Source organism: Poecilia mexicana, unplaced genomic scaffold (genome assembly GCF_051168715.1).
Source record: "Poecilia mexicana isolate PSO_F unplaced genomic scaffold, ASM5116871v1 scaffold_16, whole genome shotgun sequence".
Taxonomy (NCBI): Eukaryota; Metazoa; Chordata; class Actinopteri; order Cyprinodontiformes; family Poeciliidae; genus Poecilia; species Poecilia mexicana.
This window is the reverse complement of record NW_028263385.1, coordinates 4,056,472-4,083,339: the sequence shown is the minus strand read 5'-3', so window position 1 is coordinate 4,083,339 and position 26,868 is coordinate 4,056,472. Positions and strand designations below refer to the sequence as shown.

Here is a 26,868-nt window from a genome sequence, read left to right as displayed (position 1 = left end):
AATCTGGAAAATGGTAAAAACAATATCCCATCGCTATTAATGAATAAAACAACATTTCAGAGTAGACGTTCTCAAATCAAGAATTAAATTTACTCTTTGGGAAAGTTCGGTGTCAAGTTTCAAGCTATGTGAAAATCCCATCATGCTGTTGGGATTAGAAGACTCAGTCAGCAGTCATTTCTATATTTCAATAATTTCCTCAAGGAGCTGGATAAATAAATCTAGCATTCCAGACAGACCAGTTCATAGTCAGGATCCAGGGGTGTGTTTGAAAAGGAATAAAATGAGGAACAAAAAACCATTTTATTAGATTCCGGTTTGTTTTATTTTAGGTTTTGTCAAATAAACTAAAAATAGTATTGGTCTAATAACTTCTTCTTTTGGTATTTCTGTTTGTACAAAGAGAAAATCTCTTCCGTTATATACTTCTTCATTGTGCTTTTCTGCACATCTGTGTCCTCCGTGAGAAAAACTAATAATCGCAGGTGAAAAAAACTCAGACATGTTTTTTCTTCAGTTGATTGAAATTACATGGTGCAAAACTGAGCAAATGAGTTCATGCAAATCACTGATACTTTCCAGTTCTAAAAGCTATATTTGTAACATCACTATGTCAACGTCTCTTAGATGCAACACAGTTGGAAAATTGTTATATTCAGTAACAAAATTAAAGCAAAGAACTTTGCAAATTTTTAATAAATCTTCAAAGTTTGGATTCAGGTGGTCTGTTTACGACAGCTGTTCCCAGTGTGGGATAACTATCTGTCTAAAAAAGGAACTATGGCATTTAAAAAAAACAGATGATGTAAAAATTAGGCTTAGTTTACACAAAAATTACCTGCATGCTTTTTAAAATAAATTAAACCCAGCTAATTAGTATTGAAAAGGACTTATGAGTTTTATACCTTCAATTTTTTAGCCTTGTGAACAAACAAAGAAAACCTGAGTAGTTATGAGAAGCTTAAAGCTGAATTGGAGTTCAGGTTATTCTACCATTCAGTTCTACATATCTGTTGGAAACAACTTTCACATGAATATAACAGCCTATTAAAAACAGTCTCTAAATAAATGTTAAGGAACCTATTTTATAAAGTAAAAAAAATCTTATGAAAGGGTTTAAGGTTGTCTGATACAAATAATTGTTAATATGTATAGTGAGAAACTTGACTTGTAAAAACAAATCATTTTAACATTTCATCAAAACAATTTATTTTTCAATTTAAAAATCGCCGTATGTCAAGTGTGGCTGACATGAAGTGGCATCTGATTAAAATAAAAGCATACGTTCAACATGCACAATCAGCGCTAAACGAGAATGACTCAACCGCACGAAATCCTGCCTCAGAAGCAGAGCTGCGAGAAACTTGTGCCTTTAACAGCTGCAGACTGAAACCCCCGCGGCAGTAAAGATTTGTTTCATTTTGGATGAATTAGCCTTAAAACTCTCCAAACAGGTAGGGGCAAGAGGGTAATGATGCCATTTGGATGTAAGGGTAAGGAGACTTTCGGTGTTAATAACAATGGTGCTCTTTGATACGAGTCTCATTAAAACTCAAAGCCATTATTATCATCACAGTGTCAAGGCTCCGTTTTATCTACCCACTGAAACAGGTTATTAGAAAGATTTGTTCCAACACGGAGACAGTCTCCTGAGTCAGCTGTTGAGTCTCAGCAGCACGAGTGAGCGCTCTCATCTACTGGTTAATGCAAATTTAGAGAGCAGGCTTTGTTGTCCGTAGCTTGTTAAAAGCATACTCAGTGGTGGTTTCTGCACAGATGTGTGTGAGTGTGTGTGATCTGACCTAGAAATCGAGGGAACAAATAAGCCATTGAAAGAATACAGTAAATGGAACAGCTTCTGAAATGTCGATAAGGACATGTGATGGAGATGGTGCGGGGGACATGATCGAGGTGTGGACCAGCCGCTTTGACTGTGGGAATACAAAGAGGCAAATAATGTTCACAAAACAAGAAAGAACAATATTAGTCACGTTGGCGGATGCTTGGTGTTTTTAACATTGATCAACAAACACCGATCTCCAAACAGTTTAAGTCTTAACTTTACAGAATAACTTAAAGAAAGCAATTCAATAAGAGATGCAATGAATCAAGTCGGTTCCAATGCTACACTAGGGGTGGTACTAGATCTGTTTTCTGTTTAAAGATGGATTAACAGAAATTGTTACGTTTAAAACAGCCTAAGAGAACCAACATATTGACAAAAAATATTGTTTATAAAATGTTTAATCTTCCCTTTGTTACGTTAGAAATTTTTGCACAAGGTCAAAGTGCAGAAAGACGTTTGACATTTCTATATTTCTCTCTTGTGATGACCAAACCGTTAAAAGGTTTTTATCGTGATATTCTGTAGTACTATTGTGATAACTATAAAAGTGAAGAAAATAACTATTTATTCCTTCTTTTTTTAGATAGCTTCATGGCAGTGACTGCATGTCAGAACAAACATAGCTCCACAAACAGTAACGGTGCTCTTGGAAAACATACCCATTTGTAATATGCTTCGATAGGACACCAGTCAAATAAAAAAGTGTGATTTAAACTGCACACACTAACTGCACTTAATCCTATTTTTAAATTTATTGATGTCATTTTGTTACAGTCTTCATTAAGATGAACATTTATATGATGTCACTGCTTCTGATTTATAGTATCAGAAGCAGTGAATACATCCACTGGTGTATTCAAGGTACACCAGTGGATGTGTTTCAAGGCAATATCTCTAAAACATGACTTGCTTGTGTGACATAATGGAAAAATCTAAAGAAATCAGCCAAGAATATCAGGAAGAGAGTTGTGGATCACCAGTAGATTACACTTTCCTTTATTCAAAATATATAGGAATATCTAGTCATTGTACCATTCAGGAAGATGAGGGGCCCCTTGTCTCAGACACCAACATATTCTGACCCCTCAGTAAAGAAGAAGCCAGTACTCCAAAAGTAACATTAAATGCCAAATTACAGCTTTCAGGTGCATTTTTTGAAGACATGTCCAAAGGTGCAATGAAACCAAGGTTGACATGTTTGGTCAGACTGTAGCTATTATTACATTGTAGTGGAAAAGCCTGAGAACAACCTCCTAATTGTGCAGTACATAGCTGGCAACATTAGGTAGTGTGGGTGTTTTGCCGCAGGAGGGACTGGTGAACTTCAGAAAACAGATGGCCTCCTGATGAAAGAACGTGATGTGAAAAAAAAATCAAAGCAACATTTCAAGCCATCAGCCAGGAATTAGGATCCTGGGCATAAATATCTCTTCCAAACGGACAAAGACCTTTGCTATACAGGCAAATTAGTTACAAAGTGTATAAATGAAAGAGTTAAAGTCTTTTAGTGGCCATCAGTGTGTGTGAGCAAGAGGTTTAGGACCTCATCAGCAACAATAAAACATTGTTGCTGATGAGGTCAGGAAAAAGTTATTACTGTGAGAAATTGTGGAAGGATAAGATAAAAGTGTGAGTGAAATCATTCAGTTTGGACAAATATTCTGTAAATACATGGTAGAAAATTTGTGTAAAATCATGAATATTCATAACATAAATGTAAAATTAATTGGTTGTCATGCACTTATGCAGGCACCCAAATCCATAGTGTGTTTCCCTCCCATTATGTCATGCCACTTCCCCACACAGTAGATTTTTTTTCTTCCTGCACATGAAATGCTCGTCTGTCCTAGTTTATTGCAAACTCAACTGATATTTTGTGAAAATTACAGTGCAAACATGGGCAACTTTCCCTTTCTCAGTTTCTGTGTTTTTCTTCCCACTCTTTCTCACAGTTAGCAGTATGTGTGTTTGTGCGCTACATTACAGTACATGCGTATCTTCTGGCTCACACACATGCAAGCACACTCCCTCATGCACTGATCAGCTTGTCTCTCAGTCAGTCAGCCATCTGTTCACCTGTCCCCCGTTTCCCCTTCTGCCCTTCTCTATTGTGTTGCCAGGGTAAGATCCAGCCTGCAGGGCACCAAGCCGCTCTCTGAGTGGCTGCGGTTGCACACAAGCCCCGCCCCCATCTCCCGCACTGTCGCCCTCCCTCCCCGTCTTCCTTTTCCTCTGGTTCGCTGTCTCGCCCACCCATGCGTCCACTCGCTCGCCCGCCCGCCTGTGCTTGCTTTCTATGAAACATTGTTGCTGATGTCTTCCTTTTTTGTGTTCCTCCTTTTCATGGCTCTCTCACCATCTTTAATGCAACTCTCAGAAAAAAAGTGCAAAGTCTCCCACTTGTGCTTCCATGTTTTCTGTCTGACAAATCTCTGCGCAGGATTTCCGTTCAGTTTCTGATGGTCATCATGAGAGCGTTCAAGTCTTCAGATGTGGATTTTTTTTTTCCACAAAGAAATCTTGCAGTGTTTTAGGATAACTTATTTAAGGTTAGAGAAAAAGAATAATTAAAATTTCAATATTTAAAACAAAAAGTTGCCCATGGGTTTAAAAAACTGTGCCAAATTGCAGCAGAAGTGGTTTCAACTGGATTGAATTTAACGCTCGGCAGGAGCTGGCACCCTGAACTGAAAATTATATTGCTTCATCTTCTCTTCTTTTGCTTCGTCAACTAAATGCTCTTTGGCATGCAATCAAGGACTGCACACTTACTCACACTCAAAAGGTGCCATCAGCTTGTTGCATGCTTTAGAGAGGCTCTTTTTATTAGAGCAGTTTGAAATTTGAAATACAAATTTGATACGTTGTGTTTACGTTTAGCTGGACATATTGGCAAAAAATATCAGTTTTTGAAAGGCACTCCAGGTGAGAAATAAAGAAAATACCAAAAATAAAGAACTTCTCAGAGTTTTAAGCAATGTTTACTGCAGAATCTGAGATTTACCTTTCTGTGTTTCTACAGATTTTAACAATCTAGAGCAGAACTATTTGAGTTGGATAGCAAGTAAAGTTCCTGCTGTCTTTTTCAGGTCAAGGATGTCATGTAATGACAGAAACAAGTCACCCACACTCTCACAGAGTCCCCTCCAGTCACTCATTTGGGACATCATGTCCAAAGTCTCAGGAATGGAATGTCTGCTAGGATATTTAGATGTTGTGTTCTATACCTCAGCTGCTATTATTTTTCAAGGCACTAATCTGCCAAGCTTAGACAAAAAAAATAAACATTTTAAGAAGGAAAAGCACAAAGTTATTAATTCACAAAACACACAAGTTCATAAAAAAGGAAGTCGTTTGATTTGCTTGTTTTGATTTGGGATGAGCACATAAAATACCTTCACTAAATAAGTGGTGACCACCTATATGTTCTTTCTGCTGCATGAAACAGTAAAATAAATAAGCAAAGTGGAGTCTTTTTTTTTTTTACTTCAGTCATCAAATAAGCATTTGGAATACATAAAACTGCTGGTTCATCTAGAGAGACACCAGGACTTCCCATCCAGAGAAAAATAGCTGAAAATATATTAAATGCAATAAATAGCTGAAAATGCATTAAATGCAATAAATAGCTGAAAAAGCATTAAATGCAATATTGACTTCCATATAAACCATAGTGAATGATCATCAACAATATCAATGGCAACTTTATTGGTGAATACAGTGGTAAAATGATCAGTTTCAATATATCCTCACTTTTCTCAGGCCTGTCTTAAATTTGCCAAAAATATTACAAAGATTCCTTTGCAATATCACTAATCCACACATTTATACTGCAGTGATTTGCAATATATTATGTGAGATTTGATCATCTAATGACTATCTATAATTCATGACATATTACTTTTTTTCTGAAATGAAAACAAGAAGGCACAAAAGGGTAATAACTTGGTACAAATTAGCTTACAGCTGAATAAAAAAATTCTAAGGTTTTCTGAAATAACTGCATATCTTTGAAAACAACAACAATTGGGCATAAAATAGGATTTATTTGTATTTATCTTTTTCAACACCTTCATACTTCACCTCTTCTGTAACAGCCTCTACCCTATCTGTGCTAACTGGAATAATTTAGGTGGGACATATTTGTGTCTCTGCTTTCACTGACCCCCAGGAGGCCTCAGACAACTTGCTTGGTAACAGAGGAAGTAGACCATGCGTGTCGTCCTGCTCAGCAACAAAAGGTCACTCAACCAAAGCCCTAAACATCTCTGGGCTGATTGGTGCATGCTGGCCTATAACAGTGAAGGTAGAACAACAAGGGAGAGAGGGAGTGATTTTGGAAAACAAAATGGTGTGAAACATTTATTTCCTTTAGCGAGAATGCATTAATCAGTCAGAAACTTTACATTAAGCTCTACAGTATGGAGTCTTAGTTCATTATAGTTCTGCTAGTTACTCATCAGAAATACTCCATCTCAGAGTATTCTGCATATTGAGTACAAGGGCATAGACACTGTTAGCCATCTCTGTGTCTTCCTCAGCCGTCACATAAAACTGAAAAGCAACAACAGAAAATATCTTCCAATTATCTAATTTTGGTCCATATTACATCACAGCATCACAAAGTTGCTGCAGATTTGTCCGCTTCACATTAATGATGTGAATCTCCCTCACCTCAAGCCAAAGGTGCATTACTCTATTGAGATCAGGTCACTGTGGAGTTAAAGGAACCAATTTCACCAAAAATCTAACATTTGCTTTGGTTGAATGTCCTTTTGTTGCTGAGATAGAAACAAATTTACTGAATAAGTTCTCATGTAGCGAACATTTACCTCACATGACCAATCAGTTGTTTCCATTATCGACATGCATTAGAATTACATTTCTTTCTCTGTGTGTCCTGACAGCATGTAACATCTCCAATAGTAGTTGACAGAACAGAACTATTATAACTTGCTTGATAGCAACATATTCTTGAAAACTTCTCCAGTTTTATGAGATGTGTGGCCATGCATAAAGTCAACATCTGATGACATCTGATGAAATTACACTCTGTATAGACTGACTGACTGACTCCTAACCAGAAGATGTAAACACAAGATTCATGTTCTTTTTTTTTCTGACACTTTTAAAAGCTTACCCAAAATTTGCATAACATAGTTGCTCATGCCACACTCCAAGTCAGATCAATTTATTTCCCCATCTATTCTGATGCTCAGTTTAGACTTCAGAAAATCTAATTCACCACATCTAAATACTTAAATACATTGAGTTGCAGCCATTTAATATACTGATTTGATATTTATTTCAAATGCAATTGGATACACTTTATAGTATTCCTGATAAATGGCCAGTAGGTGTACAGCATAACATTTACTTTTAAATATCAGTCTTGCTTCTTGTTATAAGTCTCAGACCACTGAATGACTATCAGAATAGAGTTTTTGATTGAAATCATAATTAAATGATTTAGAAGTCATAATGAAAAGAATTGGTTCAATGTGCCACTTGAAAGTGACCCCTGACTTGTGAGGACCTGCAGGTTATTCAAAGATGGGTTTTAGCTGGAAGACCTCCAAGACTGAGTGACAAAGGAGGATAATCTGAGGAGCACTTCCAGATCAACAAAGTCTTAACCTGTGATCTGTTGAGGAGACAATCAATAACATGATCCAAAACTAAAAACCCATTTTCTAGGTTTGAGATGCTAAATTTATTGTGGCACAAAGAAGAATATAGTGATACTTAGGGAAGTGAGGAATGTGGTATTTTGAGATAACTGAGGCTCTTGGGCTAACCAAAGTCTTTAGGTCCTGCAGCAAATCTCATTGGTGAGATCTGCCTCGCTTGAGCTGCTTAAAGGAAAAAAAAAGGCATCCATCCTCCTCCTCCGACGCGCATCCTTGCTTTCTCCACTCGGCTATTCATCGCCACTCTTTCAGCCTTTCGTCCGCTCGTGTTCCCTCTGTCTCGAGCTCTCTTCCTTTCTTTGCCCTGATTGGGATCTGCAGTCAGACGGATTAATACATTCTGACAGTAGAGCCAGACTGCCCACACACACAGTACAAGCAGCACGTGCGTTTTAGAGAGGCTCTGTGTGCATATGCATTGCCTCTTAAGCTTGCACCATAGTGAAGGGATGTCTACCGATACGATGCACACTGAGACAATACTTGCTCACACACACACACACAGACAAAAAAACAAAACAAAAAAAAAAAAAAACATCAATGTAAAATAAAGTGCTCCTAATAATTCAGGGACAAGCAGCGTGACGTGCAGCCAGTGCCCACAAGTGTGTAACTGTGTGCACGTAAGACTGAGTGCCTGTTCCTGCATGACTACATCCACACTTCATAATTTATACTCAAAAGCACTTGCTCAAAGAGATTCACAGAGGCAGAGCAGCAAATGGGCACACTTTGTGACTACCCAATTATCCCCTCTCTCTTCTCCTTCTTCCTCTTCCTCTTTTCTCTGTCACTTGGTATGTCTCAGCTTGCTCTTCGACCGCTGATGTTAAACCAAGTGCAAGTGGAGATAATCTTTAATGATTATTGTATAATTCAGCCATTCTTTCACATCGGCTGTTCTGGTCTAATAAGTTTTCCTGACAGCCCCAACACTGAATAAATGCAATTATGGTTACAGCACCCTGATGCAAAATAGGCTTCCTTAGGAGAAAAATGAGAATAATGATCATTATCAAAATTCACAGCTGTAGGGAGGAAGACAAAGTACTGGAATCGCTTGTTGACTCTGTAGTACTTTAGTACACAGAGGATTTCATGGATGACTGCAGGGTCCCTGGTCCCCTGGTAGCAAAACAAGCTCAGCTCACCAACCCGCCACCATCATGCTTGGAAGCTGGAATGAGACGTTTGTTCCAACATCCAGTATTTTATTTTATTTTTTCATCATGGCTGAACTGCTCTACTTTGGCCTAGTCAGTATAAAGGTTAATTGAATATTCAATATTCCCAACATGGCATAGTGGATTAATTTCCTTCAAATTGCACAATCATGAGCTTTAAGTTTTGAAGTGGTAATTGAAATATATGGAGTCTGAAATATCATAAGGTGAATATATTAAATCGACTCCTGCAGTGGAATCTGCCTTAAATGTTTTCAATGTAATAATATTTCTGTAAAATGATTTCAAACTGTTTGGTAACACTGCTGCAGTAAAAAGAAGAAATGCAGTTTTTAAACTCTAGAGTTTTACATAGTTTGTACATGTCTATGGTTGTGTGATGTGCTTGGTTTCAAAAAAATGTATCTGTCCCACTACAGTTCCATCCATCGTTTTAATCTGTTTAGAATATGCAGCAGTGCAAACGGTACTATCTCCAGTGGTCAATGGATAGAAGACATGGGGTCAACAGGGAAAATCACTACTTCGATTGTTATCTGAATCTTTTTTTGCTAAGTTAAGGTAAAATCATAAAAGCCAGATCATTAACAAATTAAAACCATAAAACCATCAGGGGAAGTACTTCTTTTTTATTATGATTTTACTGTATCCCTAAATGGTAACTAACCTCCAAAGCATTTTTGCATACAGGCTGGTTAAATGAGCCCTTAAAGGAGCCATCTTTTGTGACTGTGCAAATTGTGCCATTTTTGTGTAAGCTTGTTTAATTCTTGAGTATTTGACCTACAGTGGCTCTTAGTGCTGCCCTCTTTGGGTTGAAAAGTGACTACCGCAGTTGAATTTTTCTGTTGGTTACAAACATTGTTGATATCTACAAAGCAACACCCAGCTTAGGTATAAAACCATTTCAGACACAAATGTAGCTAGATTTATCACCAGTTGTTTCTCTGAACAAAAGAAAAAAGTTTCTAAATGGGTCTACAAATGTTTCTAAATATAGCATCAAAGTCGCTGAGTTGGCAACAGTGTTTTCCTTCGTCCTGAAAACAGTTGACTAGTTAATAAACCACATTTGAGCAGCAGAACCTGGATGATAGTTTCCCTCCTAACTCCTAGGACTGCTGTAAAGGAAACTTACTTTTCTTTCCCAACGGCAGATGTTTTTTTGGGTTTTTTTTTTTTTCACTTTTACTAAGAATTTCTGGTCAAGATAATGAAACTGAAAAGTAAGTAGACTCTTCTGTTATTACATATGATGTAAATGTTAAACCTACTCATGAATACTTTTGGTAAATTTGTTAATGCAACACACTTTTCTGTCTGGAAAGAAAAAAAATGAAAAAAAGGAAACGGAGCTATCCTTTGTCAAGACCCAACATATGCTCCCAACATTATTATTACGTAGGCATCAAAAAATTAATATATCTTCTTCCTCTGTGCCTTAGAGCGCCATTGTTGTTTCAAAAATATTAATAACACCTTGGTGAACCAGTGGGTGAAATGTTTGCTCCTTACAATGAACCGACTGACTGCAGGGTTTTCTAACTCTTATTTGAAACAGTCCTCTGTCGGTATAAATATGAAATAATGTCATAAAACATCTATTTTTAAATATATTTTATTTATTTTAAGTAGTACTTCTTAAATCTTTACAACTTTTAAAATCTTCAGCTAGTGGTATTGAAGCAGAAACCCACTGATTAATAATAAAAGTCGTTATTTACTTCTGTATATAAAAAGAAAAAAAATCCAAGATTTTAGGTGGAAAGAGAAAAAAAAAAGCAGAGGGGACAAAAGGGACACCTGGATGAAAAAGAGGTGGAAGCCAGCGCACATCTGGTGAAGGAGACAATTGAGGACAAATACTGAGGAGTGATTTTAAATGCCTCCTGGGCTACAGAGAGAAAGGGTGAGGTAGCGGAGCGGGGGAGAATAAAAGCCGGGACGGGAGAGAAACATCCATGAGGGACGCACACGCGTACACAACAGAGAGCCTCACCGAGACTGAATATTGTATGAGGCGTTCTCATGGGCCACTGCAGAGCGTGCGAGCAGAGAGGGAGAGGTGGACATATTTGCGGTCACACACACATTAATGAAAACACACACGTAAAGAAAGAGACGGGGCGACACACTTGGAAACACCAACACATGTACGCACACAAACAGAACCAGTGGAGCTTGAGCTGATGTGGCCCAGAGCTGCCCAACGCCCTGCCACGATACAAACACACACATACACACACATGCATGCATACACTTAAGAGCCATCTGCAGTTGGAGATACTGCCTACAGAAAGGCTTCACTGCTGACACTCTGAGACAGGCAGAAAGAGAAGGACAGGAAAAAGGGAGAAATTGTCGTGACTGAGTGAATCAGGAGATTAGGAAGGGAGGGAGGGAGGAGGGCAGGAAGAAGGGAGAAAGAAAGACAGGAAGTGACAGACAGAGATGTAGAAGGAAAAAATGTTGCCCCAAACTATGGCACCTAAGTTTTACCTTCAACCCACTCAAAGGTAAAAGTGCTTCGCTAACACTTTACATGAGGTTTCAGCAGTTTTTGCAGGGAAGCTCTCATTGGATGACTTTCCCCTTGGATGCATTTCGTTCCACCCTTGGAACTGTCCAATAACATGTACGTTTTAACAATGGAGAAAACAAAACAACTAAACTGTATGTGACTTCTATAGATAAGCTGATAATTTCTCAGCATGAATCAAAGAATCTGAAATATTTCAGGTATTTGTCTTCCAACAAGAAAAAAGTCTTTAAAAAAATAAGGACAGTCTTTTTAGATCTTATAGTCTGAAACACATCACAATGTGCACAAAAGAGATTTGTTGGTCAATCTCTCCAGCAGTGAATGGATGATGGATGTGTAGCAGATGCCAGCCTACCCAAAAAACTCTCTCATTCATAACAACACAAACTTTCTCACACCAAGCCATCAAATGACAGATTATTTGCTTTTCACTTTATCAATTTTACGCTTTGGTACTTCATGTGGTCTGAAAGGATGTGATCTGTAAAGAGGGTTTGGAACTGGCACATAGTACTAAACAGTCATTAAAACAAAAATGTACAAAGGCAGAGAAAACTGTGGTTTCTCTGTTTTATCTCTTTTTAATAAAGTGTCAGAGAAATGATCAAATATTTCACACCCTCGATATACCTTGACATTGGTAATGGACCAATGTCTACGTGGATTTCCCAACTTTAGTTAATAAAAGAAGAAATAATGTGCTGAGGTGCTAAGAAATCCATTTCAAAGCTGGAGGAGTTCTATTAAAAGTTTTAACATCTTAAGGGGCAATAACTACTTTGAAACATTCTCAGCAGTAGAACCTGGCTATCAGTGGTTAATGAAACACCTTCACCACATAACTACACACAGTGCCTTTACACAGCACTAAGATAATTGGCTAAGTTTAACACCTAAATGTACTCTATTGATACAGGACATTAAACATTTGTGGGAAGTAAAAGGTTAAAACTGAATTTACTTTATGTTAGATTGTCTGGAAGGTTTGTGCAGATTGTAATTTGGCAGGTTACAGTGGATGAAATCAGCAGGGAACCGTTCCTACTCCAATATTCCTGTTCTCACTTTCCATCACTGCCAGCACAAGCTTTCATTCCAAAATGGTGAGGCCAGTTTGAATAAATTAAAGACTGGGAATGTGAAGCCGAATCATCTCAGGTCATGTCAGCACACCACTAAAAAAAGCAAAATAAAATCTGTTTATGAGAGAGTAAGCTTGCTGGTCTGCTTGTGTGCATTTTTTGCGGAATGTGACTTTAACTGGAGCAGCCTTTGTTACTTGCTGCTGATACCGTTTGCGGATGACTGAAAGTCCTACGGCAATGTGCGTAAAAAGCAAGTGAGAAAATATTCAAAGGCGAGGCGGATGTAGCTTTAAGTCACGGCTCCATAGGAAGCATAAGTGCAGCGCAGCAATGCACACGGCCCGCTGAATCATACCTAGCCGTCTCGTGTTGAATTCATGAGAGGGTCATTATGTATGAAAAGGGTCAGCTAAGCATGTGAATGCGCTCCGTGTTCCCTCGATGAGCTCCAGCAAAGCACAGCAAAATAAAAAAAAAATATTTAGTTCAGTGATTGACCTCAACACTGTCTGCCCTGACCTAATCCATCATCTCTCTTGTGTAAATGAAAAGCTATTTTTCAGCCATCACTGACAGATTCTTGTTTATGTGGTGGCCATTTTGTGCTGAGGTGGTTTTCAATTGCTTCCAAATATTTTCCGTCTTTGGCGTTTTGCCCAAGTTGCTCCCTGAGAGATCTCAGGCTAACAATGCAAGTAAAACCACAGAAAGTGATGAGAACCAAAACAGCCTTTAACCTCACCATGAAAGATTGAGGTCAACAAGTCAGACATAAATTTAACTAAAGAATCAGGAAAAGCATCAGATGAACACTAACATTTATTCTAAGATCGTGGCTGGATGTTGGAGTAGATCTGATATATTAGTTCTGATTTGTTCTTTTTGTAGACTTTTGTTCATAATTATCTTGGTTGAGCCATCACCTTTTTGAACAATTATTCCCTCTGGCTTTGGATGTTGTGCAGCTGGAAGGATGTTTGTTCTTACTTTTTTACTTTTGGAATACAGTATGGCATCAAGGTATTGTTTTTGCAACCAGGAATAGCTGATTATTATTTTAAAGCTCAAACAATACCTGAACTATGACCTTAAATCCCAGAGAAGTGTAAAATAAGGCTCCATGGATGCATAGCGGAACCAAAGATCAGAGAGAGAATGAGGAAGTTCAAAGAATCTCTTCCATCAATCACAATGAGAAAGGATTATTTCCCCGACTCCAACGTCTCTCTGACCATGCGGCCAGACAAAGATTTAAGACTCCCACATACTTCATCTGAAACTGAACAGTTCCCCTCTCTCCAGTGGAGTAGTTGAAGAGAAATGTCAACACTGCACTCCAAGTGCATTTCTGCATAAAACTCAACAACAAACTTCTGACCAATCACATGATGCTTTGCGCAGATTTCCGTCAAAAAAGACAATTTTTGTAGCATGTCACCATCAATGAGGGCCGATTTTGGCATGAAGCATGTGGGAACCTTTAAAGAAATGCAGTAAAAACAAGTGAGGCTGATTAGCAATGCTTGCCAACAACTGGTGGTGTGATCAAGGACAAGTAATATCATCTTTGCTGCACAATGTTTGAGCAACAGTATCTTCAGTCAGAGGAATATTCAGATTTGTTGCAAGCCTGACTGCTACCAGAGACCTTTTCTGCCCACAGAACAACTCTTTAAAGACACGTGGATGTTATGAGTTACAGCAACACTTAAAATCCCTCTGGGACAAATAAAGTATTTTCAATTGGATAAAAGTAGTAGTAATAAAAACCTAGTTGTTTTACATTTTGGCTTTAGGTGGGTTTCTCAGTGGAGTTGCTGAACTTTGAGCAGAGTAAGTCTAACAATTCCCCCTGCTTGTTGATGTTGAGATAATGTTTGTACCCTCTGGCTCCAGCCCAAAGAGTGATTCAAATCTTCCAATGCAGCTCTTGGCTTAAATATAAGTTTGTGTGAAAAAAGAGAAGAAGAAGCCTGTCCTTTTTCTGTTTAGTTTTTTGTTTTAAAGCTGTGGATTGAAAGGTGAGCTTAATACTATCCTGGTCCAAAGGCAATAATAATAATAATAATGGTAAACATGAACCCACCCGGCCTTAATAAGCTGTTCATGGCTTAATTATGTCTAACTGTCGGCCTGGAGAGGGCTGAATTAGATTAGTTAAGTCTAAATCTTAATGATCCCACTTGAGAATAAACACAGAGAAAAATACTGGTAAAACACATAAGCAAAAAATTATTTTCCAGCATTCATATACAAATAAGACTGTGCATCAATAAATATGAGCCTCAATTCAAACATCAACAAGGAGCAAAACAAGTCAGACCTTCTGACATTACAAATATTTGTGATGGAAAAGCTGCTTCTCTGAGCTGCTCGGCAAATTCTTAAAAAGGTCTTCAAAGTTTTAAAAGTATAAAGTTGGTTTATAACAAATAAGTAAAGCAAACAACTAAAATAAGGGTTAAAATTCCTGTTGATATGACCAACAAAATTGAAACAATGGTGATTTTCAGGCTTTTTAAAACATGAATGAGGACAGAAAGCTGAAAAAGCATGATGAGAGACTGTTATGTTTTAATGGAGGATTTAATAACTATCTAAACAGGTAAGTAAACAGTAAATCACATGGATACACTGCACTGAAATCTGTTTGGTTCAAGGGAGACTGCAATAAATGTGAAAGTGGTCTTGTAAAAGGAAGCGTCCAATAAAAGAGATTCAGAAACAAAGTGTGTGCAGTTATGAAACCCACTACCTGCTCCCTTGTGTTCCCACGTTTTACCTCGATAATGTCGGCATTGGTCCGGCTCTCGTGTGGCTCGTTGTACTCTGTGTACTTGAGCAGGACCTTGTCCATGTCGGTGCTGGCGTACTGAAACAGCTTGTTCGAGTGGTTGAAGATGATGAGAGCGATCTCGCAGTCGCACAGGACACTCAACTCGTACGCCTTCTTCATCAAACCGAACTTCCGTTTGGTGAATGTCACCTGGTGGAGGAAAATAAAAGGAAAAGAAAGTGAAAATGAAGCTATTTAATACAACATACAACAGTTTCATGTTCATAAAAGGAGATTTTAGCTGCAGCCATTTTCTATTTAAAACCAAATAAAATATAACGACGCTAAATCAAACATTTCATTTATTTCTTGTTTTCCTCAAAAGGCCCACTTGGCCCAATCAATCAGTGAAACCACTGAATCCCACCTAAAAGCTCTTGGTGCAGTTACAGAAGAACGGTCAGTGCAGTAAGATCTTAAACTGTTCCATACTGGCTCATTGTTGCAAAGGAAAATTAAGCTCTAGCTCAGAACTTTCTGGTTCGGTTTCTTGTTGTTGTTGGCCAGTAAGTGCCAGAACTCTCCACATTAACCGTTTTTACTACCTCAGGGCACTGAGGTGATGCTGGAAGAAAGTCAATTCTGTCTTCTGTGGAACCATCTCTGAGCTGATTTGGTCATATGTTCATGGATCAATACCTCATTAAAACCTAATAATAAAACTTGTTTTAATTTTAAGCTACCTGATTGTTATTTTTAATAGTATTTTAAAGACGTGATGATACACTTCACAAAGTGTTTAGGGTCTTTGTGAAAAAAGCCACAACTGGCCCATAAAATCATAGATTCTCCACTATACATAATAATCAGCATAAAATGTTCCTCTTTGCTGTAGATCTCCAGCAGTGAGCTTGAGGGATATTTATTATTTTACCTCCCCCACCATCCTCTTCACTCTGCAGGGTGGCAAAATAAACACTGATCCTCATCCAGTCTGCTTCTTACAGTTTCAGATGTTCAAAAAGTAAATAAATAAATAAATTACTACTCTTACTGAGGATGTTTCAGTGAGACACTTTTTTATCCATGGCCTGACTTACAGTTTTAATATCAACCCACACAACTACTCTACTTGTATGTCAAGTACCCTTTTCATGTCTTTCTCATTTTGAGAAGTTGCCAAGCCCTCACATTCTTTAAAAAACTCTTAATATGGGATAATTTTCATTGTAAAATAAATGTTACCAAATAAGGTTGGATTTTCTTAAAAATATATAGTCTTTAAATATGTGAAATATATTTTGAGGACAGGTAAGTTTGGCAATAAGTGTGAAGGTTATGAAATATTTGAACCCTTAAGTGGCTAAGTTTTTTTTTTGCAGTAATATAAAAAACATGTTTTTGCAGACAAAAATATGCTAAAAAACCTAGAACTTGTTAATGTGAATATAATACATGGAATACACAGCTTTTGGTATTTAGTTTCCAAATTAGGGGAATTAAGCATAATTGAGTTAGATAATAGTAAAATGTTTCCTTTGTATGTGTAGAATCAATATTAACCCTCTTTGGTGGGATACACATACCACCTTGACTGCATTTTGACAGTTTGAGGCAAATTCACAACAATAGTCCAAAAAGGATTAAAACTGAATGTGTGGGGAAATATTTTAAATGATCCAAATGTGACATCTTACAAAAGGTCTTTGAAGTCATCCTAGTGGTTTATTGGTCTTCGTCTCCAGGGGGAAAGGTTTAGGTGTGAGGACAAAAAAAAAAAAATTTTACATTACATTTTACATTATGTTTTTACGCTAAAACAATAAGGGACATATTAAAATACAATTATGTCATGTTATCGCATCAACGTTGACATGTAATGAGAAAAACTGAAAACCTGATGCCAAGGTGATCAAACAAGTAGCAGACAGACAGAATGCCAGCAATGGCTACTATCCAGGCATTTTTAGGCCTCATCACGGATCTGTGTGTAGTAATAGGTTTCAGTTGTATGACCTCAAAGCATCCCTCTGTTTTGGCCAAAATACAAAAAAAAAAAAAAAAAACAACTTTTTATCCAAAATGCAGAGTTTTTTTACCCTGAGGCTGATATTCATATCATCTTAAACCAGAGCTGCTCAAAAGAGTTCATCTTCACTAAAACAATAATCAAGACTCCAATCACCATTTCATCACTATGCAGGCACAGTGTGGGAAATGTACAGGATTGAGACATTTAATTAATGGGAAAGACAGGCTCTTTTTTTCATGTCCTCAGTTTTTACTTGCACACACAGTGGCTTTCACTTCCCGTCACATTCACCCTCCCCGTCATTTTCACACTCTGTTATGCTCTTTTCCATGCTCTCTTTCTATGTCACACATGCTCTCATGCCTTCTTTTCCACACTCTCCTTCTGTCACACATTATTCCTCTCTTTCAAGCAGAAACACACACACACAGACTTTCTCTTCCACAAGCCCCCTCAGTTGTGAACATGCCGAACAGAACTGGAAGTGTTGCTGAAGCACAGGGTCCCTTGTTGTCTGCTGATTGGCTTTGGAAGTGCTTCTCTGCTTTAACCAACTGGTATTTACAATCCGGGGAGATTTGGCTTTGTTTGGATTAAACACGCAGGATTGCACAAAAACAAACACACTGAGTAAAAAGATTAGCAAGAGGGAAAAAGGCTTCAGGTACGGCTACAGTTTTATGCTGTTTGATGTGAGGAAAATCAGAGTGAAAGTAAAATCTGTCCACAGATGGAGTAAAACAGGACAGGGAAGTTTTCAAAGACGCAGCGTGTTCAGGCCACACCCACAGGTGACATAATATTTTCCATCAGACATAAAAGTCAAAAACAAGTTGTGACGTCTCTGCCTGAGGTTACGACCTGAAAAGCAGGAGGTTAACAAGTTGGACTTGAAACATTCGTTTTCTGGGAACCAAATTTAACTTAAACCTCTAGTTTTTGTACGAGGGAAGCTATTTCCAGGATTTTTTTTTTTTTATAAACCTACGATTTTATATTAATTCTTCAACAATTTGTCTATGACATGGTGGCCATTTCATTCTGAATAATTTGGGGTAAAAATATAATTATTATAATATTCTCTTTCAAGCAGTATCCAGCTTTACAGTTGCATCCTTGTTACTTACTGATAAACTAGTGAACCTTTTGATGCTTCATCGTTAAAAAATACTAACATCCATCATCTCCACCCTTTGGGTTCATTATCTGCGCCATAGAAAAGAATGGTGCTCCTGGATTGGCTGCTTTACAAAAAGCCAGTCAATAGCACACCTGTATTTTCTTTCAAATATTTTAGAAGTTGCTTTAAAAAGAAAACTGAACATGTGTCAATTTTTTCAAAAACTTGTTGGCGTCATATTCAACAGAAAAATCTGCAAATACTGACCCATGAATTTACAAGGGTTCATCTAATTACTTCCTGGTGAACATGTTAGGAAAACATAATTTCACAATTAGTTAGCATTTTGGATAATAGTAAAGGGTTAGTTGGTTCATGTTAGATTGACTATTAATTACTAATGAGCAAATAAACCTTGTTAGGAAATCCTTTTCATCATCAGTTAATTCCTGTCTCTTGATATTCTTGACCTTTACAGTTTAAAACCCTCATTATTAGTGATTAATAATGATTCCTTCATTTGTAGTTAATTAACTATTACCTAATTTTAAGTACAAAAAAGTGGGAGGAGACGGTTAATTGGCTTTAGATAAACTAAGAACAGATTTTCAGTTGGGTAACAATATCATTAGATTCATTATGAAAATGCATATTTCTGTGGAGAACTGTTGCATTACAAGAAGGTTGTGGTTTGAATCTTGGCCTTGGACGGATGTTTCTGTGGCTTTTAGTAGAAAGTGTTCATGTTTTTTGTAACAGTTTTAACAAGATAAAAAAAATACTTCTCTCACTTCCATTTTGCAATTATTTTGTGTTCTTTAGTTTCCAACAGTGAAAGTTCCTCCTTCTCCTAAAGAAGGCCTTAACAACAGATCTTTAAAAGTCTGATCAGAAGCCAAAGTACTTATTCAAGAAGTATCAATGCATGACGTGTCACTGTGTTTGGGTAGCAGCTTTAACAATGACAGAAACAGCTATTAAATAGTTATCATTCTGATGTTTGCCATCACCAATAGACTCCAAGGCCAGTGAGGTCCTTTCTTCCACTGCACCACAGTTACAGCACTAAATGAACCACTATGGTGACATCAGTCTGCCTGCACCGACACACACAGCCATCCTGGAACAATAGTTCTGAAGTGAAACTGTAATTGAAATTAATTGAATATGGAGAGAAAGAAGAAAAGTGCAAACAAGATATGATCACTGAGGATGAGAGAAGCCATGTGAGACCTTCAGTCTCTCCATCTTCCTCCCCCTGTGATCCCTCCATCCCTCCGTCTCGTGCTCCTTCCTGCCTCAGCACCTGACATGTTTAAGCCGCTCGTCTCTTTTGCTCCTCTTATTTCCTCGCCCTCGTTTTCTCTTCCTCTCCTCTGTCAGTATTTTCCACATCCTCTGCACCCCCCCACCCACCCTCCTTTTCGTGTTAGCTCACTCATTGCTTCCTGCTGCCACAAATCAAATTATATCGGGGTCGTATCCACGGGCAACCGACTCCCTCCTCCCGTCTGCCCCACTCATTTCCCACCTCATCACACATTGCTACCATCATCTTACCTCTCTCGCCCCCCTACTGTGTCATCTTTATCTTTCTACCCATCTACATATGCCCCCCCTTTCCTCTTCCTTTCTCTCTCTCTCGCTCGCTCGCTCTTACACAGAAGGAGTAGATAAATTATGTGGCGAAGCTGGAAACGAAGGAAATTACGGCTCTGCAGGATGACAAGAATGGCTGGTGATGAAGAGACAAGCCGCCGCAAACAACAACCGCTCCCCTAACAAATTATAAGGTCACCCACCAACATGGAAAACAAACAAAATTAGTCACAACATCCCAGCAAAAGTCCTTGTTTCTCTGTTCACTTTTTCTTCTAGAGGAAAGTGGGCAGGATGATAGTGACTTTGGGCCTAATCTTCAGTCCTGATGTTCACCACAAAGACTAAACAAGCTGGAGGTAATTGACATTAAGAGCAGAATAGCGAGGTAACCAATAGCAACTGAAGAATAAGACATCAATAGTGAGAAAAGAGAGGAGAGAAAGGGAGGTAGAGGTTTGATGTGTGTGTGTGTGTGTGTGTGCGCGCAAGTCAGAGTTTGTGTGTCTTGGCGAGGTCTGTGGCTGTGTGGCAGATGGATGAGGAAACCACCACAGACAACCGCAACCTCTCCTCGCTCTTTCCGGCAGCCAAAACCCCGTTTTTTTGTTTGCTCGCTCACAGTTCACAGGATTTGGTCTGAACAGTTTAAATAACCTGATGCGTTTGACCACAGACGGTTTCATTTTCCTAATGCATTTCACTAAAGGTTCACAAAATACTAATATGTTGACCTTTTCACTGTAAAGTTCTAGTAAGTCTTTTTTTTTTTTTTTGCATTTTAGATTACATTTTAAGATAGTCTTTAAATTATTGCCTGAATGCACAGTAACTTGTACAAGTATTCATATACTTAAACATTTGCATTTTACAAATTATGTACAAATATGCATTTTATAATAATTGAACCAAAACCTTGGATTTTATTTGATAGACAACACTAAATCAGAACAAGTGGAAAGATAATGGAAGACAAAAAATGGAGTGTATTTGAATCAATAATTTGGGGTTTGTTGTTAACATCTTTGGACATATAAGGATTGGCAACTTTGTCCATTCCTCTTTACAAAATAACTTAAGTTCAGTTAGACTGGAAGGAGAATGTCTGTGTTGGATTTAGATCTGGACTTTGACTGAACCACTCCAACACATGGGTATCCTTTAAACTAAACCATTCGAATGTAGCCTAGGGTTCTTGTCATCCTGGAAAGTGAATGTCAGTTCCAGTCAAATCCCCTGCAATTCTTCCAGGCTACACGGATCACATATGAATACTTTTGGAAAGTCCTAACACAGCACACATGTTAGGACATTTTTTGTGTGTGCTTTTTCTGACTATTAGGTTTTTAAATTGAAATCCACTAGATTATTTACGAGCTAGAAAGGTTAGACAGTCAAATAAACTTATCTGCCATCAAGACAGAGAACAAGGAGACATTCCAGTCCGCAACATTTTCAAGCAACTTAATAAGTAGAATACACGGTAACCTTTGGACCTACAGCCTATTATAGTTGTCATATTACAACAAATAAGCATCTCTTATCCTTAAATTACCCACACATGATTACCATGAGGTCTGGCTGTTCTGCAACCCCATACTAATTGGTGCTGTTCTTGCAAGATTGCTTTGGTTGTTACTGAGATGATCTCGCTACATTTGTGCATACATCCACACGGTATTAAGTTGGTCCCAGAGCTAATCAATCCCATTTTTCTGGATTTAAGATGCATTCTAATTTGCTCTCTTTAGTAAATCTGTCCTAATTTATCCAAAAGATCATCTGTTTTTTTCCACGTTAAATATCTCATTGCACACAGATTTAATGTACATTTTGGCATTCTTCATCAGCCTCATGGATAAACATTGCAGATTTTTTTCTCTTAGGTTTTCTTGTTAAAATGTGTCACAATGGAAACTAAAAGTCCACTTTTTGATCCGAAATTGCATCCAAAAATCTGAAAAATAAAAAAATCTATCAGGGGATTTGAACGTTACCAGTTCTGTTCTCTGTTCTCGCTTCTGTCTTTGTCATAATAAGAAACGTGGTATTTGAGATGCTGTCATGTTTCCAGCTGGGGCCCACACTCTGAATGCTGTTTATTTTGTGGAGCTTATGGCAGCATCTCCGAATCAACATGTAGGAGGGTGACGGGCTGCATGTTCTCCAAAAAATTCATTTGATTTCCTTTCAGAAGCTGCACTGTTCATTAGATGAAGCAACACGGAGACAGGATATAAAAATACTCCTTTCTTTAGCAGCTTTACACTATGTTTCACTTCACCAACTAAATGTCAACGACAGAATAAAATCCTGTTCAGCTGTTTAGGTCACTGTGGGTGAAAAACATCAGATAAACAGAAATAAAGCTGTGAAATGCAAGTATGGTTTTGGCTCAGTTCAGCCTTATTTTCTGCTCTTTATTGCCATGATCATACATTACCACACAGGGCATGCAATTACTAGCAAGCAAGTCACTATGTGATACAAATGCTAACTTTATTACCCATTTCTTTCATATGCGAGAAACAAACCAACATCCTTCAAGAGAAATTGGTTACAGAAGCTCTTTTCCCTCTTTTTTAGAAATATTAACTTGATTCATATTCTAAACCTTACATTGACTTTAAAATCTAAATGTTTCTTCTCTCTCTCTGCCTCTTTCTGTCTCCATTTTTTATTCATTCCCTTCCTCTCTCTCTCTGGTTTCAAAGGTGGGGACGTCAAATCCATTACTCAATCTGTTCAATGGAGCAAAGCCCATTTACCAGTTGACTCATTTTAGATGGATCATTTACCCTTTCATCTTCTCTGACAATGCCACTGATGTAACGAGGCACTGGGGCAATTTTATGCTTTTTGATGATTTCTGTTGTTTTTGGTGGGTGCAAGATGAGGTGAAGAGGTAGGCAGCTGCATCAAAAGGTGTATTCAAGGAGTCCTACTAAACATGTCTGCAGAGTCATATGACCCACCGTCATCTGTGATGCTACAGTGTAGTTTAGAAAGCTGAGGTTCAGAGGAGGTAATGTGATCTGCTCTGGGTTAGATTTATCTGAAAGTGATCCGCTGCTTACTGGATGCAGCCGATCGATATGAACACCAACCAGTTTCCAGGCATCAGCCTGTAGATTACAACATCTATAGTAAACCATGCCATAAGCTGTGAAATCACTGCAATTACAGTTCTGTAATTTCTGGACTAGAAGTCTGTTTTTTTCTGTCCGTCTGACTGGTCCAGCGACTTATGACTTAATGATGTATTTTTTAACTGATATGTTAAATATTAATTCATACTGACGCACATGAATCAAGGATGCAAATATTACTGTCTGCAGATGCGAGAAAAGTTGAATGCAGGCTAAATGCTTAATAATGTGCTGCAAGGCTTGTGTGTGGTGCAGGTAGGTTTCCACATCCTGGTTGTTGCCAAAGAGGCGAACATACGACTTTACATGGGGGCTTTTTTGGCATAAACGCTTCTCTATTACTGCTGTGCTGCGCACTTTACTGTCTGCAGTATTAAAATCAGATGAGATAGCACAGATCGTCAGAACACCGGCGGAGCCGAGTCGTTCCGTTCCCGACTCCCCCTGATTTAGTGCATCAGTGTGTCAGAAACTGCGAGCAGATTCCAAGCCAAAGTAAACAGTTTCCATCAGTTTTATTAAAAAAATGCAACTGAAAACAACATCTCAACAGAACCTTTCACTAATATGGACTAGATCCCCCTCACAGCAATTTCTAAATAACTCTGACTTATATTCTGGAGTACTTTGTGTGTTTTTATGCCCTGCATTGGGAAGTGTTTGTATGCAGTCTTGAAAAGCATTAAAACACATTATTACACACTAACTTCCAGAAATGTAGCTGCAATTAAACCCCAAAATATTCACAATCCTGGCAGATTTGGGCTTAAACTTTATGTTTTAAAGTTTAAGCCCAACCAATTTCCAGCTCAGGATTTGCAGATTTTCCTTCTACTTCACAGCTAGGCACTACTTTGTGTTGTTCTGACATGTAAAATGTCAGTAAATGTTTCTGGCCATATCAAATGACTAAAAAAATTAAAGGGTGTGAATAAATGTACAAGGCACCATATGTGTTAATTAAGGAGTGGTTTCAAACTTTTTAAATTGCAAACAGATTAACGGGAATAAGATTAAAGGGAGCAAGATAATTACATCAACTACATTTTCTTAAATAAAGAAAATGAACTTCAGTTGTGTGTGTTTAGCTGCAGTAAGCAGTACATGCTTCCATCTGCCAGATGACTTTTCTCCAGCAAGGCTTGATTTTTTTTCCCCGTCCATAAACACCAATAAGGAGCAATTTGGTGTTAATGGTTTCTCTAAAGGCTGGATTGCAGGACTGAAAGACAAACTGCATTGCATCTTGTCTCGACTGCATCAGTTTAAGATATAAGCAAGCAGCTTGCTTAGAATTTGAACATCAGCTCATTTCATCATCACTAACCTGTCTGTTGCGTTCATCAGTGATCCTCTGAATCTGGATCTTTTTCCTCCCCATGGTTCTGGCGTTGCGATGGGAGGAGGAGGGAGGATATGGAAATGAGTGAGGTCACAGATGGCTGTAGATGTAGTTCCTCCTCTGTAGATGCTTACTTGTTTTCAATTTGACCTTTTAGTTAACCCTGACTCTGTCTAAAGCACCTGAGCAGAGAGGCTTTTCAGTTCAGACTGAAAAAAAAAACAACTGAAAAACAAAAAAAGAGGGACAAGGAGGAGAGGAAGATGGGGTTCTATGCATCCAGCACTGTCCTCAGATCATGGTCCTGTTTCTGCGGGCAGGTCATGAACACTCCGCTGGGATCTTCTGCCCTCCCCTTCACCTCAGCTGGGCAGCTCCTGGAAAACAACATAAAGGCATTCATCAGACTGAGGGAGGGAGACGCAAAAGGGCAGATAGAGGCTGTGTTTGTATGTTGTGACCCAATTTGGCTACTACAAGCCCTCACTTTGCCTTAACGCAACATATAATAAATGACGCAACAACACATTTGAGAAAACATCAGATCAGAGGAAGATGTGGTTGAATTGGAGGGTAGACTGGGGTGGATCTGTTGTGGTGCTTCATGCAGAGCACGAAGCGCTTGGGGGTCTGCGAGGAGGGAGGCTGTGCTGTGTCAGCTTCATTAGAGGCATCACCGCCACATCACTGATCTGCTGGTCGCCCACGGCTACCGGCTGCCCAGCCTGGGTCGCCTGACACGCCAAATGTGATTCCCCGATCAGAGCCACAACAAAAGAGTCTGTGGATGCTGCACATTTCCTGTTTTCTAAACACCGTCTTGTTGGATCATAATTTCTCTACAGAAAACTGTTTAAAAGTTCTGCATCAGGATGGCTGCAAATCCTGAATGGATGGAGGTTCTTCTCCTCTCCGATACATCAGACTTTATTTCTGAAAAATCACCCTGACACGTAGCCAAATATTTGAGAAAACTGAAACGTTTTTATACGTTTTGGCCTTTAATCCACACAAAAATGAATCACTAAAAATTCTTAATTCTAAAAAACTCCAAGCAAAGCAGAAATTAAAAAAATAAATAAATAAAAACTCAGTTTGTGTGTATACATTGGAAAACAAATATTTAAAGTTTCTCGCATTATAGTTTGCGACAAATAATGCTCCAATACATCCACATACTTGCTTCAACATGATTCCCAATGGATAATGTCTTGTTTTAATAATTTTATACTCTAATAATGCTATTTAAAAGTAGTTCAACCTATATGTGTCCACTCAAATCAACCTTCTGTTCCTGTGTTTAATTCCTAACAGGAAGTCGAGGTTGTTTTCAAGCAATGTGATTGGTTTTAACTTTGCTCTACGCTGCCCCCTATGGGTTTGGCATGTTTAAAATAAATGTCAGAAGCATTTTTCAGCGGGTTCATGTGAAGGAAAACTTTTCTAAAACTCCTCCGCTGTGTATGATATACAAACATCTCTGCCACATTATTTTAAAAATAAATAAAACCTCAGAGCGGAGAAATCGCAAGTCTGCAAAGTAAAATGAGTGGGCATTTTTCCAACCATGCATTGACGATTCATAAACATGTCGACCAATGAAACAGCATTATGCTTTATTAACTAAAATGAACACTGACCTAATTCCAGAGGAAAAAAAAAACAGAAAAATATCTGTCTAATCTATGCAACCATCTAAATAACCATGAAATATGGTTGTTCTGAGATGTACCATGGTGGCAGATTGAAAACAGAGCACATTATAAAGTCTAATGATCAGAAGCATAAAGCAATGAAAAAGCCCAAAGTGTTTATGAGAATTCATGCCCGCTCTTGAATGAATGAGACAGCAGAGACCCACAAACGGCAACAGAAGCATAGACCGTTTCAGGCCCTGTTACTACTATTTGTAGTTCAGATTTAAATATAGCAATCTATATATGCATACAGACTGTTTATACACTCTCTCTCTCTCACACACACACACAGCCAAGTGGCAGCATGGCACAGCTGAAGCCTCTGGAAAGCAGCGAGCAGACACAACAGCGGCTCCTCTGCGTTGTTTGCTCTGCCTCTACCTGGGGGAGCTGCAGTAGGAGAACGCCCTCTATTTACATCCATTCTCCTGAAACAAAGAACTCGAAACTGTCTGTCATGAGACTGACATTCCTTTTGTGAAGCTGTGGGCGCCGCGCTGCGTGCTCATTTAGAGAGAAGGCAATCGGCTTGGCTTAGATAAGATGTTTATGAATTATGCACTGATGGTAAAGAGTGGAGGGAGGCAGGAAGAAGGTGTTATGAGTGTTATGATTGCTGTATCAGACCAACTTCGAAGGAGAACCGAAGGAATATCTACAGTGAGCTACAGGAGATGAATATTTTACCTTGCTGTTCATCTTGTACCTTTTGATTGGCTCAGACTCGGAAGAGTTCAGCTAAGGTTAATGGATTCTATCTGGATCTCCTCGTTAGTGTCCCTCCAGAAAGAACAAACGTTTCTAAC

The 26,868-nt window shown here is 38.4% G+C and overlaps 1 protein-coding gene across 7 annotated transcripts in view; it reads right to left on the bottom strand.

The window, feature by feature from the left end:
• mef2d (myocyte enhancer factor 2d) overlaps positions 1–26,868 on the bottom strand; it is a 110,417-nt gene that overhangs the window by 47,037 nt on the left and 36,512 nt on the right. For all 7 annotated transcript variants that reach the window (XM_088013643.1, XM_088013649.1, XM_088013647.1 and 4 more), the window contains exons 2-3: positions 24,351–24,742; positions 15,130–15,333 (exon numbers count right to left, since the gene is read on the bottom strand). In XM_088013643.1, coding sequence (XP_087869769.1) covers positions 15,130–15,333; positions 24,351–24,404 — 258 coding nt within the window. In that variant the 5' untranslated portion in view covers positions 24,405–24,742. The remainder of the gene's footprint in view (positions 1–15,129; positions 15,334–24,350; positions 24,743–26,868) is intronic.